The 15,748-nt window shown below is 38.6% G+C and overlaps 3 protein-coding genes across 5 annotated transcripts; 1 reads left to right on the top strand and 2 right to left on the bottom strand.

Annotated features, from left to right (window-relative positions):
- Window positions 1-1,919: 1,919 nt before the first annotated feature.
- LOC103986704 (elongation factor 1-alpha) lies at window positions 1,920-4,648 on the bottom strand. Its single transcript, XM_009404789.3, has 3 exons — window positions 4,493-4,648; window positions 3,216-3,691; window positions 1,920-3,126 (listed from the first exon to the last, which is right to left on the bottom strand). The coding sequence occupies exons 2-3, from the start codon at window positions 3,675-3,677 to the stop codon at window positions 2,245-2,247; spliced, it is 1,344 nt and encodes a 447-aa protein (XP_009403064.2). The 5' UTR covers window positions 3,678-3,691; window positions 4,493-4,648; the 3' UTR covers window positions 1,920-2,244.
- Window positions 4,649-5,376: 728 nt separating this feature from the next.
- LOC103986705 (protein SCO1 homolog 2, mitochondrial) lies at window positions 5,377-11,397 on the bottom strand. Of its 3 annotated transcripts, XR_010513957.1 has the most exons (9): window positions 11,093-11,397; window positions 8,598-8,730; window positions 8,386-8,461; window positions 7,263-7,469; window positions 6,576-6,665; window positions 6,350-6,482; window positions 6,128-6,252; window positions 5,916-5,996; window positions 5,377-5,622 (listed from the first exon to the last, which is right to left on the bottom strand). XR_010513957.1 is itself a non-coding variant. In XM_009404790.3 (8 exons), exons 1-7 carry the CDS (start codon window positions 11,167-11,169, stop codon window positions 6,144-6,146), a joined length of 825 nt encoding a protein of 274 aa, XP_009403065.2. In that variant the 5' UTR covers window positions 11,170-11,397; the 3' UTR covers window positions 5,674-5,996; window positions 6,128-6,143. The 3 variants fall into 3 exon arrangements, 2 of the variants coding, with proteins under 2 accessions (XP_009403065.2, XP_009403066.2); XM_009404790.3 differs by lacking the exon at window positions 5,377-5,622 and having other exon boundaries at window positions 5,674-5,996; XM_009404791.3 differs by lacking the exons at window positions 5,377-5,622; window positions 11,093-11,397 and having other exon boundaries at window positions 5,674-5,996; window positions 8,582-8,730.
- A 2,348-nt stretch (window positions 11,398-13,745) lies between these two features.
- LOC135677939 (VQ motif-containing protein 22-like) lies at window positions 13,746-14,552 on the top strand. The gene has a single exon (XM_065190343.1). It carries the CDS (start codon window positions 13,746-13,748, stop codon window positions 14,550-14,552), a length of 807 nt encoding a protein of 268 aa, XP_065046415.1.
- The last annotated feature ends 1,196 nt before the right edge of the window (window positions 14,553-15,748 follow it).

A 15,748-nucleotide genomic window follows, 5' to 3' on the forward strand; every position in this document is an offset into this window, starting at 1 on the left:
TTTGTTGACATCTTTATTTTTTTATTTCAATCAAGTAAGTATATATTTAATTCACTATAAAATAGTGATAATATAAATTATCATATTTAAAATGTATTTTAGAAAATATATTTTAAATAATATGAATGTCATTAGTTAAATATGAATGTATATTTTGTAAGCATAAAAATATATGAATTATTTTTATGATATGAAATATGAAAGTGCATAGATATATTATGTAGGAGTGTACATGTTTTTTATGATATGAAATATGAAAGTGCATAGATATATTATGGCATGCAATGCACATATATGCTATGATGTATGGTATGAAAGTGCAACGTATATATTATAATATATGATGCAGAAGTATACGTATATATTATGATGATGTGCAGTGTATAAGCACATATATTTGTTTGTTATGATGAGAGAAGTAAAATATCATGAATATATTAAGTTTCCTACACGTGCATATAAGTATTTTGAATTATTTTGACATAAAATTTTACTTCTTTATTTTACGTATGCTATGTTGTAGGGTTATACTTGATAAAAAAATCATAAGATGAGAAGTCAATCATTAAATATCTTATGCTAATGATTTTTAAATATTATATACATGACATAATGTATGTTGGCATAAATAAAACTATAAAGAACTTATAGATAAGAATATAAATCATATTTTATAGATAATCATGTTAGTACCTTATCTAAGTGATTGGGTAAAAAAATGAGCATGAGTACATATATATATGCATGATGACCTATGGGTATATGTATGTGTATTACTTTTAGACATGTTATATTTATATTTTTCTTTGATTAGATATTATAATTATATACAGATGTTAAAAATACTATGTACATGGAAACCCTATAATTTTATTTAATAACTTAGCATGTGTTAATTTTAATATTATTTATTTTCTACTGAACTCTTATGGATAGGAGTGGATGTAGAGTGTGGATGAAACTAGGTGTAGGGTGTTACATAATTATTATTAGTTTATAGAATTATATTTTTAATAAAAAAAATATAATTATATATCACTATTGGTGAATTTTATTTTATTTTTTTCATATAACACATATAGCTTGTACATAGGGATACTAACTCAACATGACATGATGCTTGCTCGATGATACCGACCATAAATCTGACGACTCAAGTGGCTGACGAAACGTGAGGGAACTGAGCGTACGACACGTCTTCCAATCGCGACTTAAGTTTTAGCTTGATTCGGAAACGTGCGCACTCGCGGTTTCCGCGTCAACGAATCGTCTGCATCTTTGTCTCGACCAAATGCATCCATGTTTCGACCTAATCAAAGTCTCAATCCGAGTCATGTCGACTTCGTGTCTTTGCGACACGTCCCGTCGTCCGTAATAGTAATAACAAAAAACCACACCCTTCCGCCCTAAGCAAACTCACCACCCCACCCACACTTTTTCTTGGTCGCGTTGCAACAATGATGGGATGGGAGGCAAAACGATCGTTTGCTCTCACCGAGAGGTGATGGTAGCACGACTGCACCACTCGGTTGATTCCATGCTACGAGGGAAGAGAGACTTCGACTTTGCGAAATGTGTCGATGACGATTGTGCACTTTTGGCGCTCAATTATTGGTGTTTATTTATTTATTTAAATAAAAAAACACTTAATTTATTTGCTATTTATTTATATATTAATCGGAGTAGGGTTACTTTGGACCCTCTTTACAAAAATTATAGGCAACATCCCACTATCATTGATATAACGCATACATACGTCAAATAATATGTATATATAGGCATTTATTTGGATCTGTGATCATCCTGCAGCATGAACATCAACAATCATTTAGTCATACCGGTCCAAACACAGACTCATATATAGCACAACCTCAACATGATTTAAAGGTCCTTTGTCATCCCATACCAACAACAGCACAGCACAGAAGACTTCACCCGACAGATTTATTTAGTAAAATATCATATCATACATACTACGAAATGGATTCGTGCAAATACGTGATGGGACACGTCGCAACTCGCTGCAGATCACAGTTCAAAACAGACATTCTCAAACTATCACGAGAAATGCAAACAGCAACACACCAGTACAACAGGGAGACCTTATGTCTGCCACCGCCTGTCGAGCACCCAGTTCTGCACCCAGACACCAGATACAGTGCCAATGGACTGACAAAGACGACCAGGACGCATACTAAGACAGCAAATCACTCCAAATAATATTAACGCAGAATTCTCCTCACTTCATTTTTTCTTTTGGGCTGCTTTGGTAACCTTGGCTCCGGTGGGATCCTTCTTCTCCACGCTTTTGATAACTCCAACGGCAACCGTCTGTCTCATGTCTCTAACAGCAAACCTACCCAGCGGTGAGTACTCGGAGAAAGTCTCGACCACCATGGGCTTTGTCGGAATCATCTTCACCAAACCTGCATCTCCATTCTTGAGGAACTTGGGTTCCTTCTCCAGCTCCTTGCCGGATCGCCTGTCAATCTTGGTCAGAAGCTCCGCAAACTTGACAGCTATGTGAGAAGTGTGACAATCAAGAACAGGAGCATAGCCATTCCCAATTTGACCGGGATGATTCATAATGATGACTTGCGAGGTGAAGTTGGCAGCCTCCTTTGCTGGGTCATCCTTGGAATTCGAGGCAACGAAACCACGCTTCAGGTCCTTTACAGCAACATTCTTGACATTGAAACCAACATTGTCACCGGGCAAGGCCTCCTGAAGGGCCTCATGGTGCATCTCCACAGACTTAACTTCAGTTGTGAGACCTGTAGGACCAAAGGTAACAACCATACCAGGCTTCAGGATTCCAGTCTCAACACGGCCTACAGGCACAGTTCCAATTCCTCCAATCTTGTACACGTCCTGCAGGGGGAGACGAAGGGGCTTGTCCAAGGGTCGCTTGGGCTCTTGGATCAAGTCAAGGGCCTCCAGTAGAGTTGGCCCTTTGTACCAGTCAAGGTTGGTGGATCTCTCAATCATGTTATCGCCTTCAAAACCAGAGATTGGCACGAAAGGAATCTTCTCCGGATTGTAACCAACCTTCTTAAGATAGGACGAAACCTCCTTGATGATTTCATCATACCTGGCCTTGGAATATTTGGGGGTTGTGGCATCCATCTGTCATGAATAGAACAAATGTTAAATAAGCTACCCGGTAAAAGAGATCATCAGTCATCCAAAGATGCAATCAAACACTAAATTCCTACCTTGTTACAGCAGCAAATCATTTGTCTGACACCAAGAGTGAAAGCGAGAAGTGCATGCTCTCGAGTCTGCCCATCCTTAGAAATTCCAGCTTCAAAACCACCAGTTGTCGAATCAATAATGAGGACAGCACAATCGGCCTGAGAGGTTCCAGTAATCATGTTCTTGATGAAATCACGATGTCCAGGAGCATCAATGACAGTGCAATAGTACTTTGTGGTCTCAAACTTCCACAGAGCGATATCGATAGTGATACCACGTTCACGCTCAGCCTTCAGCTTGTCAAGCACCCACGCATACTTGAATGACCTCTTGTTCATCTCAGCAGCTTCCTTCTCAAACCTCTCGATAACACGCTTGTCAATCCCCCCAAGTTTGTAAATCAGATGTCCAGTTGTTGTCGATTTACCAGAATCGACATGGCCAATAACCACAATGTTGATGTGAACCTTCTCCTTTCCCATTGCAAGTTTCTTAACTGCAAATAGCATGCACATATATCAGTCACGTTTGTGTCGTTAACAAATCCAAAAATATCCTACATATTTTTTATAGCATTATAGATTAAGCAAATCACTGAAAAAGAATAATTAGATAGCAAAAATGGCTCCATTGCTGGCAGAAGAGGAATAAAAAATAATATTAAAACTATAGAGGTTAAAATAGAAAACTCAAATGTCTGATGCTACAATTCATGTCACAATCTTGACTTAAACTAATCAACGGCCCCCAGATATTGTCACAATGAACCTAATTTTTCCAGTAAAATAAGTAATTCCACAACATAGATCATCATCACCAAGTTCAGAATTGTTAATCCAATACCTCCTTTAGTTTACTAGGAATAAAAAATATAGAAAAAAAAACTTGCCTTTAATCTACGAAGTCCAATGACATCAACAAAATAGTAAAAATTCAAGCACAAACCCTTCTAAAAAGAGCCTCTAAAATGATCTGTAAACGAAAACTGCAACCCGTGAGCATCGTTCTCCCATTATAGATATTATATTCATATGTTCACACTAAGCAATTAAATCATGGATCGCTAAAGTGAATCACTAAGATCAGTCAAAACCAACAGCGTTTATCATCCAAAAGAAAGCGTTTCAAATCCCTCCTTTAACATGAGGTTCCCCCGGAACGTCTCGGATCTAGGACAGAAACAGGATCACAAATCACTAAAGAAGAGAGAATTACCACAGGGTCAATCAGAAAATTCGAGGCGTCCAAATCGACCAAAGAAAACTCTTAATAATAATAATACAAAAAAACGCCTCACCACAAAGACCCCGAGAGAGTAGGAGGAGAAGAGGAGAGATCGGCGGCGGCTTCCTCGACCACGGATGTCGCGATGAGAGTGGTGTCCGAACCCTAGCGGCTGGATACTTATAGGCTGCTCGATTACCAAAACGCCCTTATGCTTCAAGCGAAACATATGAGCAGAAACGTCATTCCACTGACACAATGGGATACTTGATCCGGATCCGGGTTGCTTTGGCTCCGAATGATGTAGATATCGGTACGATCTGCGCCGTTGGATCATAATCGGAAGGTTATCGATGGCTTTGGTGAATGTTATGGATATTGGACCAGCACGAAATTATCGGATCACTGTTAACACCATGTGAGAATATTATCATCGCATGTCGAAGTCAATCTTTCTTAATTGCAGTCAAACATCATGAATTCCATCAAAACGAAAAATACACAAAATCTAGCAAACATGATGTCCAATGCTGGCCACCACCACCTAACCGCGACATAAAGATCACATGGAGGCACCATTGTTTGCATGCCAAAGATTTCAAGTTGTAGTCATCATGATGACATCTTTTGACTCGTGCATACATAAGATGCCTTCTTTACGGCCATATCTACACTTGGGTTTTCGTTTTAGTAAACATACCGCAACATGAAATTTCTGGCACATTATTAGAGCCTAACTTGAGCTACACATTGCATCCAACTCACCTATTCCTACTGTTTGCGTCTTCTATCTATCACCATTTTTTGTATCTTCTCCATTCTCCACAAACTCTTTTGATGAAAAGCCAATTTTGGCTAGCTACTCGTATTCAAGATCTCACCTTTGGCTGCTGCCCTTGTCAAGATCCCACCTTGGATGCCTGCTCCAAGTTGAGTTGACCTCTGGTGTTATGTATATGATAGAATCAAATCAAGGACCATAAGTTCAATTTGTGATGTGCACCAGTGGCATTTTCCAATGAATACTTGTGTAGTATATGGACATCAGAAGAACAGAAGCACAAAGCTGCTCATATTAAAGGCAGATTACTAATATCAAAGAACAAAGTGAGAATATTCTCAGCAAAAGATAAGAGGGGATATAAGTTGTCACTCTTCTATCACCCTTTGTATTTGGAATTGCTGCCTCCAATATTTCCATCTCTGCATCAAGCAATGAGATTGCTAGATTAAATATCACCATACTAGTATACATCCGCAAAATAACTGCATATGAAGCATGAAATCCATTATGTGAAGAATCAGCTTCAGCACATTTAGTCCCTAATTATATTGAACTCAAGCTGGGAACCACGAATTCAGGAATTGTTCACTCCTAATGTTGCAATGTGAAGAACAATCAATGTTTGCTAGAGCATGGAGAAAAAGAAAGCATGTAAGCCATCAGCATGGATGTAACTTGAGAAAGGCAGTTGCTTCTGCCAACTATGTAATACCACAACCACACAAGGTCAGAAGCTGCTTCAACTCGGTTTCAATGCATAACTTGGAATCTTGGATCATCCTTTCCGAAACAACTGAAACAATGCACCAAGTGATCCACATTAATGAGATAAAGGGAAAAAAAACTAAAACTACCAAGAAAGCATTGCATACTTGCAACAAGTTCAGTGTTGCCGACAAAGAAATGGCACTTAAGAACACTTACAATAGTAGCTATTTGGTCATCTTGATGCCTTGTTCACCTCCATCATTATGGCATCAGCCAATTGTCGTGCATCATACTCCACCCCGAAAAACCTGACAACCTCCGTGTTGGGATCTAACAGGTACCTGTCATTACAAGATGTTGTATCATCATGTCCATGTTTAGCAGTCAATGATACTCAGCATGACTCCTACCTAAAACTATCAGATTTAGGAGCATTACATGTTGTTTGAAGATTCAACAAGATAATCTTGGCCTTCTTCATCAACTTTCCTAAAGAATACACGATATTCCTGTGCCGCCTGTCTTACAGAGGATACAGGACCTGTTAGTCCTATAATTCTTGGATCAAATTCTGAAATCACACAGAAAAAGAAGTGAGAACTTGAGTACAGCAAAATCACAGAACCATCTGAGGAGAAAAGGTAAGAGGGATCAAACAATTAACCTTTTAGGTAAGCCTTGACTTGAGCACAGGTGTCACGTTGAGGATCAATGGAGATAAAAACAGGTTTAATCTTGAAATTGTATTCAGACTCTGCTTACAGGTAAATTTCTATCAACAATGATCATCAGCTATGCTATATCATATAACAAGGAAAAAGAGGAAATAAAGTCACATGACAAGCTGGTTAGAATACCCGCACACTTAACCCTTTATTAGAGAGAGGAATTAACATCTTTCAGTACACATATGGATCACTTGTAGATAATGATAATTACAAACCACTAGGCTAAAGCTCAGCTGCAGCATTATTATTTATTCAGGACATTCAAATAGAAGAAATGTTAAATGTCTGCCCTTTTTTCCTTATCAAATCAAGACGATCAGGCTGAAAATTTTCTTGTTTTATGGTTGTACACATGGAAAAAATTAACAAAAGATCATACATTCTGACAAATCATCCAAGTTGACTGATGATTTTACAGAAATGTGTGAAGGGGTTTATTTTCACCATAATGACACTTAACACATAACACATAGACATTCTACATGGGCCTTATCAGCGACGTCCTACCTCCGGCAAAATTAGACATATTTATCATAAAAAAGACAACTAATAAAAAAGTCTGACTCAAGTTGTTTCAAAAAATGTTTTAAAGCTACCAAAAGATATGCAAGAAAAAATTTCACCTAATACTTTAATAACATCAGCCATCTTTTTAACTTCTTCTGGTCCAACATCAGGTGACGAAGTGTACCCAAAATACATGAGTACCCAATTTCCCTGGAAGGTTGATTCAGTTACAGAATTATTTTCAGTATCGAACAGTTTGAAGGGCCCTCCAATTGCTGGTCTGTTGACATTATTCCTCTCGTAAACAATACTTTGTTCTGAACCTGTCAATAATATGTAGATGAGACAGTTACTGGTAAAATATCTCACTGGTATATCTGAAAAGAAAAAAATAGGGATATAATAAAGACAAGATCCCAACTTTTTCCTAAAGCCCTTGCTTTAAATTTATCATTGTCTTACTATATCTATCAACAAGATGCAAGGTCCCAATTATCTGTGGATGACTGCATAAATCATGTGTTAACTTGTAATAAAGAAGAGTATGCACAATGAATACATAGTTATAGTAACTTAAGCATACATATTGCTCATTTTATAATGAGTTAAATGTTATGCCAATGATACTTTATTATGTGTTGCATTAACTTTTGGTATTGGTCCTTGTCTAGTTATTTGGGAGTACTAATCGCTTAAAATCATTCTGATATAACAATAATGGAAATGTGATGATTGATGCAGTAGAATTCATTAGGTTACTTGTCTGGAGCCAATATAGTTCTTGCCCATATTCAAGCAGTATATTGTGTTTGATAAGAAGTTATGGCCATGGCTCATTTAATCATTCATTCTCATTAAATATGATGATATCTTTAATAACCTAACAATGTGCCTGCTTTTCTTTTTTCTTTTTTTGTTGTTGTTGCAAATGTTGCAATGGAATTTGACTGTAAATCTAAAGCTATCAGATGCATAACTGCACAATCTAAACCAAATAATTTTGCTTCATAAAACCCATTGGATGTCTCAGAAATAATATACATATTGCTCAAGAAGGAAGATAAGTAGAAGATAAGGTCATTATATTTGCATCTAGATTTGTTTCAGCTCTTAAACTGATCAATTATAATGGATGTTCAGATAGCAAAACTTAAATATTGTCATCAGAAAAGCAGTCAAGCAATTTTTTTTGGCAGAAAACAACATATCAAAGATTCCTAATAACAAAAAGATTTTTACCTTTTAAGATTGCTCGCTTTTCATCATTATAATGAACATACAGGCCAGTTCCAGCGATCAATAGTACCGCGGTGGGCTGTGAGAAATCCAATACATCAATTCAATCATGATACATCCAACACAAAATAACTATTAAATATACAAAAAGAGACAAAAAAATGACTTCAGTATCTATCATCATAAACCAAATTGGTACTTTTCCATCGGCGTACAATAACATAAGCTATCCATGACCGAGAAGCCAATGGCTCATCATCTTCTAAAACTTGTTTTGGTAGCTTATGATTCCCGAAGTTTGATCCATTTGTATAGCACCGAGGTTCGAATTTTTGAGAAGGATAAAACCTACAGCAACATGAGCACAATTAGAAATTTCAAATATGTAATTAATATATGGATGTTCTTGGGCAAAGAAAGCATAGTCACTAGCAAACTCCCAAACAAATCATTAACAATATCAATTTATACAAGAATCTGTCACCAGAAGTAAATCTTGCATCTTAGAACCAACAAAACCAGTCATGTTTCATGCAATTATACCCACATCTTAATAAGATGCATCTTCAACACCATTTTCTCATTCGTGGTTCACCTTGTTCAAAATTCACCTCATTTGACTTGGAACCTCTGATAGGAGGTACCTGTCTCTTCATTCCAAAAACTTTAGTTGGACATGCCACCATGGTTGACTGCCTCCACCAGACATTCATAGAAGGCAATGTCATCAACCGTGGTAGCATGTGCCACCATGGTACAAATGCCTTCTTTAGATATTCAAATGTTAATCAAGTTCCATTTATGTTAATTAAGAAAAGCTGTGATTCCAAATTGAATAACCACAAGAATAGTAAACGAGGTCACAAGTGATTATCTCTCCAACGATTGTTTCTGTCATCCTTACATAGCTTCAAGGTGCACATATCCATGACAAACCTTTTAGCAATATCAAGGAAAAAAATGGGGTACAAAAGTACGATAGACCTAGAAAAAAATATGGCATGAAGTGCCAGATGTTTTGTTCTTTGTTCTGCCAAAGTAGATCATCATGAATCAAGGCGGAGTAGAATAGATCATATATGAAGACCTTGCAGAATGTGAAGAACCTTCAAAGCTGTCTCACTTCTCTCTTGGAGGCCACTAGTTTGACATCACATGATCACAAGAGCACCTCCTCCAGTTTTGACCTAAATAATGTTACAATCAATGTGATACCATGATTAGTTCCACTTCGGATACATATAATTCTAGCTCATGTGGTTTTTTGGGCTTGGATCAAGAAGAATATAATGTCATAATAACAATCTCTCAAGGTGTACATGACGCATTAAGACATAATGTAACAGCCCAATTCGGTATGTCCCTCGTCAAAGCCCACCCACGATTTAATTATTCCCTTATCAGGCCAACCTGATAGATTTGACTAGTATACGAATTTCTACTCACCCCAAAAGTAGGAAATTATAACTACTTGTTCCAAACTCTCATGATTAAGATGAGTTATATTTATGTTAATTAAGCAAAGCTGTGATTCCCAATTGGATGACCCCAACAATTGTAAAGCAAATTGCAAGTGTATATCTTCCTCCAATAGTTTGCTATATCATCCTTGCATAGTTTGGAACTTAGTGCACACATATCCATGACAAACCTTTTAGATTTATAGAGGAAAATGATGGGTTACATATGCACGATAAACCTACCTTTTAGTTTTCTAGTAAATATAATAAACCTTGATAAAAATATGGCATGAAGTGTCAGACAAAAAATACCTATAATATAATGCTTTGATTAAATATAATAAACCTTGATAAAGATATGGCATGAAGTGTCAGACAAAAAATACCACTTGTCTTTATATGAAAGTAGATGGTCATGAATCGATGTGGAGTAGAATAAATAAAAAAAGATCCATAGAACTTGATGAATCTCAAACACTGTCTCGTGTTGTCTGAAGGCCTCTAGTTTCACATTAAAAGAGTAACTCCCCCGATTTGGACCTAAATAATCTTGCAATCAATGTGATACCCTAATTAGTGCCACATCGGATATAGTATGGCTTAGATAGTATACGAGTCACTACTGACCTTCAAGCACTTTTTGATTTTTGTGTACACCTTTTTTTCTTTTTTTTTGGCTTAGCCCATGTAGTTCTTTGGCCTAGACAGAACAGAAATGATACAAAGCAATGACTTTTTGAGGTGTATGGACCATATTGGGACTTATCATATGTATTGCTACCCATGCCAAGAGAAAAACTTGGTGTATTTCTATCCACCCCAAGAGAGGAACTTCTAATTACTCCTTTATGCAGGCTTGGCCCACGTGGTTTTCACATCTAGGTCATGATACATAGTGCATCCCCATGAATTTCCGCACTGGCAGGGACAAATAGCGTGGTAAATATAAGCAGCGTGATAGGCAACAACACCTGTGAAAACTCGTATCACCCATATAGACTCTTGACCCGTGCGTGACTTTGAATGGACTCGACAATGAAATTAGGTAATAACATGTTATTAGTCTCGAATCAGGGGCGGCTTATGACTCTAGCTTACAATGACTCACGACCCATCTCCAAGAAGCACCTTTTGAGTGCTCTTTCTGGACCAAATCGAAGGAATTAACGCAAACACATGTCGGGCATTGCAAGCACAACCAATCAAACAAAGTTAGATAGACAAAAAGAAAAGATAAACAGACTAATCACCGAGGTCGCCAGGGAGAAGGACTGGAGACGTTGAGCGCCGAACGAAGCGACAGGCTGCAGAGCGCGGAACGGATCATGTCGCCGGAGAGAAGCCAAAACTGAAAAGAGAAGCTACCGGCGGAAACACGGGAAGGCAAATCAGTAGAAGAGCTCCTCCATCTAGGGAACAGGACAATGACTCAAAGAAGAAGAAGAAGACGACGCGAAGATATGAGCTTCTCGGCAAGAGCTCGAGCTCTCTCTCTCTCTCTCTCTCGCTCGCTCGCTCGCTCCGCCTCTCCGGGGTCTTAAGGCGTCGCATGGGTCGGCACTCCCACCAGAAACCCAATGGTGGAGGCCCAAGATCCACTTTGTCAACGGATCATTTTGTTACGGGACCCGTTAAGGATCCGCATCCGACCCGATCTAAGAAGAGTAAACGGTAAACTATTCGTTTCTCGATCATTCAGAATCAGCATCGAATGAAAGATAAACAACATATTGGGAAGATCCAAAACCGACCCGAAAAGCTTAGTGGATGGATCCCGTATCGTTAGACCCGTACCCGAAAAATCACGTTGCTTCGGACCAGGTTGGCATGCCATATGATTTCATTGACTCTTCCCTCTCGGGGGCCAAATACATGACTTGGTGCTCAAGACATGCCTCACTGTTTATATAAGCTATATCATCATATACAATGTGAATACTTTTATTCTTCCCCCAAACACTTTCTAAGGAAAGAAATAAAAGAGATTTACATTGAAGATTATGACTCTAATTTGAATTGATTTCTTTAAGGGAAATCAAAACCTCATGATCTATATGTTTTGAGCTAATTAGATATTAGCTTATAATTAATTATTCTTAATCTTTCTATTCTTATATTTTTTAAAATTATATTACGATTCTTATACTCATCAAAGTGAAATATTTAATCTCGTTTCTCCTCGTACCGTTAAAACTATGCTATAGAAATATCGCAGAATTTTTTATTGAATACATATTAATTTTGTTTCATTTTGATTTATCATTAAGCATATGTAGAATTTTCATCAGTAAAATCGATATTATGAAGAAAAAAAATATTTTACTTTGTTAAGTATAAAATTTATATTATAATTTTTAAAATATAAAAATCAAGATATCAAAATAACTAATTACAGATAATAATATATAATTAACCTTATTTATTTTCTACGTCGACCAACGGTGGTCAACTGAACTGCGTTAAACTGCAACTGCTGAGTTCTCCAAATTGCCACAAGTTTTCTGCAGTTCATGTTGAACTCAGTTTAATATAATATTTTAGGATTCTGAAATGTTGTATTATAATGTAATGAACAGCAGCCTTCTAATTCAATTTTTCCTAATTTAATTGATTTGCTAACTATTGATTTGAAATTTAGAAAATAAATATTTTAGCTTCAATTTACTATGAATCATTTAGGTAAAGATATTTTTAAAAATAATCATAATTAAATACTAAAAATTATTATTATTTTATTTTAATATCTTTACTTAAATGGCTCGTACTAAATAAAAGAAAATGGGGCCTCTCCATAAGGCAAAAAATAATTTAATTGATTATTATTTTATTTTTAATATCTTTATTTAAATGGCTCATACTAAGATATTTATTTTCTGAATTTCAAATCACACATTAGGAAATAAATTAAAATAATTTAATTTGGAAAATTCAAATTTAGAAAGGGATGGATAAAAAAAAATCCCTTTGATTACATTTTGTAAAGACCAAAAACATTAGAGGAAAAAAGATGGAATTTTAAATAATTATATATCATACTATGCAAGAAATAACTCCAATATGGAAAAGCTAATTCACTAGCATTTTTCATGCTAAATCTCCCCATACGGAACAGATTAGAAATCCCCATCTGCTTTGGTATTTGGTGAGGATTGTGAGGAACAGTATTTATTTTCAACATCAGCTTAAGAACATACATCATCTGTGAGGCAAGCAGCTCGTAAGCATATGGATATAAGTCCATCCGTGTGACAAGTCAATGCGACTTATCAACCGGTGTGTGTCTCTCACCACCGTACGTTTGTGGTGCATTATCCTCATCATACGATCCATGCCATGACATGGTGTTCGAGCGGGCGCCATTCCATGAATGGTCAATGTGATATGCCAATCAAGGGATTTCGACATGGACCTAACTTGACATGGAGAGAGGGAGTGCGTTAGGCTCCATTGATGGCTACGTATATATGGTATGTCCGAAGACGTTGCATGCTCCAAAAGATAAGGTTCCACTGGACTACAATTGAATTATGCTCAGGTCAGAGTTGGTCATCCCATATCCAAACTGTATCTGATCCAACAATTTGATGAATCAAGTAAACGATGCACGTATTTGGAGATAAGTACATACTTCCACTGTCGAGAAAAATATTTGTATTCTTTTAGGAGATACTTGTCGTGGAAGGAAGCCTAAGTCTGACACTTTCTTCTCTCTCTCTCTCTCTCTCGTTTCCAAACCCCATGAAAGATCCATGGTTGTTCTCAAACACTTGCCGGCTTTCAACCAAAAGCTCATCCAATAAGGCAACGAAGCTGAGAACTCTTCTCGCTCATCTCTGCTGCTGTCTTCTAAGGATCCACTGATATCCCTTTCACTCTCTATCGCTTCCATTTCTTGTTTGTTTAATGGACTCAGCTAAGAGTAGCAGTCTTCAACCGTCCGGGGGTGGCGACGATGAGTTTGGTTCTCCCGCCGCTCCTCTGTCCGCCTTCTTCCGCTCCAGAACTGCCACCTCGGACGCCGCCACCTTGCAACCATCACCCTACTACTACGGTGACTACCACTTCGACTCGCTCTCCACCCGTCCTTTCACCAGTTTCCCCTCCACTGTAACGTTTTCCTCCTCACCGCCATCTGCCGCCGTCTCCCATGGCGCTGGCGTCGGTGCATCACCGGCGCAACAACTACCTGACCAGTCTAACGTCGCTGCTGCGACACCTGCGCCGGAACGGAGCTCCAAGAAGCGGTGCAGGGCGTCACGGCGTGCCCCGACGACGGTGCTCACCACCGACGCCTCCAACTTCCGCGCCATGGTGCAAGAACTCACCGGCATCCAGTCCTTCGCGGCCTCCCCCTCCCCTTGCGCCGGCGCTCGCCTTGGCATCTTCCACTCTGCCGCTGCCTCCCGTTCCTACTCTGACCCTCCGTTGCCGGCGTCATCTTTCTTGCTCCCTAGCCCCTTCATGCAGAAGGTCCAGTCTCCTTCCTTCCTTCCCATCTCTTCTACTTCCCCTGCTCATTCTAGCTCCGCTATTACTGCCATTAATAGCATCTCCAATGCCACCACTAGTAGCGATGGACATCGTTCATCCAGTAGCAAAAGCTACCAACTACGTTCGTCATCACATATTCTTCTGCAGCGAGAAGTATATATGAAGGAGCAACTGCAAGGCGAAGACATGATGGAGGAGATAAAGAAGAGGTGTAGATAGCCAAAGAGGAGGAAGATTGAGTTATTGCTTCTTTCTTTTAGCCAGTACTAGAGCTTTGAACACATCCATTTTTCTCCTATTCTCTGCATGCATGTAAATAGTGCTTTACAATTTCGAAGACATCCAACCTAATTGGATTTGGTGTTGACACAATGATTAATGTGCTTACCTTAGTTCTTGCCGTAGATCTCCAGTGAGATAGATATCACATGAAGATCGTAAGAGATGTGGTGGTGCAAGGCAGTAATGAGATATGTATCTCATGTGTACCATGTTCTGATGGAGTGGGAATGATTGGTGAAGATTGTTGAGGCCTCATCACAAACTAAATTGCCTGCTTGCTTCACCCCTGTTTGTGAAGAGCATCAAATGCCTATTTATGCTGTTGTTTTGTGGTCCTAAAATACTTTGGGTTGAACTGTGATGTGATGTGTGTGTGAAACGATGTCGGGTTGCTTGCCGCTCGCAATGTCTCGATCAGAATTAAAATATAAGTTTCTTCCTTTAAGTCTGAATTAACAGATATTATAACAGATATTAAAGTCTAAAATAAATTAGTAATATATTAAATTTTATAATAAAATATTAATATAATAATATATATAATTTAAGTTAATAATAATAATAATATTTCTTGTTCCCTTCGGTGACCTCGCAGCGCAAGTCGTCAGTGCAGGAGCAGCACCAACAAGTGCTGCAAGCGAGGACGCCTCCACTGCCGGCGGTCACGCCGGAGCAGAGGCACGCTTTTGCTCTAGCCGTGGCCTCGATGGCAATGGCGAAGGCGACGACTGCGATAGCGCAAGTGGTTGCGAAGGTGGTTTGTCTCATCAGGCCTTCTGCTAGCTTCGTCAAGGAGCATTACGTCGCCATCGTCATCCAAACTGCCTTCGAGGTTATTTGGAATATGACTCTTCGCACTCTCTCCCTCTCCTTTTCTTCTGGAATCCAGAGATAGCTCTAAGGGAGGCTTGGGTTCGGGTGTGCAGTGGAAGGCGAGGAGGGTGCTGCAGGCTTTGAAGGGGCTCGTGACGCTGCAGGCATTGGTGAGGGGGCACAACGTCCGGAAGCAAGCCAACATGACGTTGCGATGCATGCAAGCGCTAGTGAGAGTGCAGGCGAGCGTGAGAGACCACCGCATGCGGCTGGCGCAGGAGTTGTCGGCAGCGGTTTCTCGCGGTAGCAACAAGTCCTCC

This window comes from Musa acuminata, chromosome BXJ1-6 (genome assembly GCF_036884655.1).
Source record: "Musa acuminata AAA Group cultivar baxijiao chromosome BXJ1-6, Cavendish_Baxijiao_AAA, whole genome shotgun sequence".
Classification (NCBI taxonomy): Eukaryota; Viridiplantae; Streptophyta; class Magnoliopsida; order Zingiberales; family Musaceae; genus Musa; species Musa acuminata.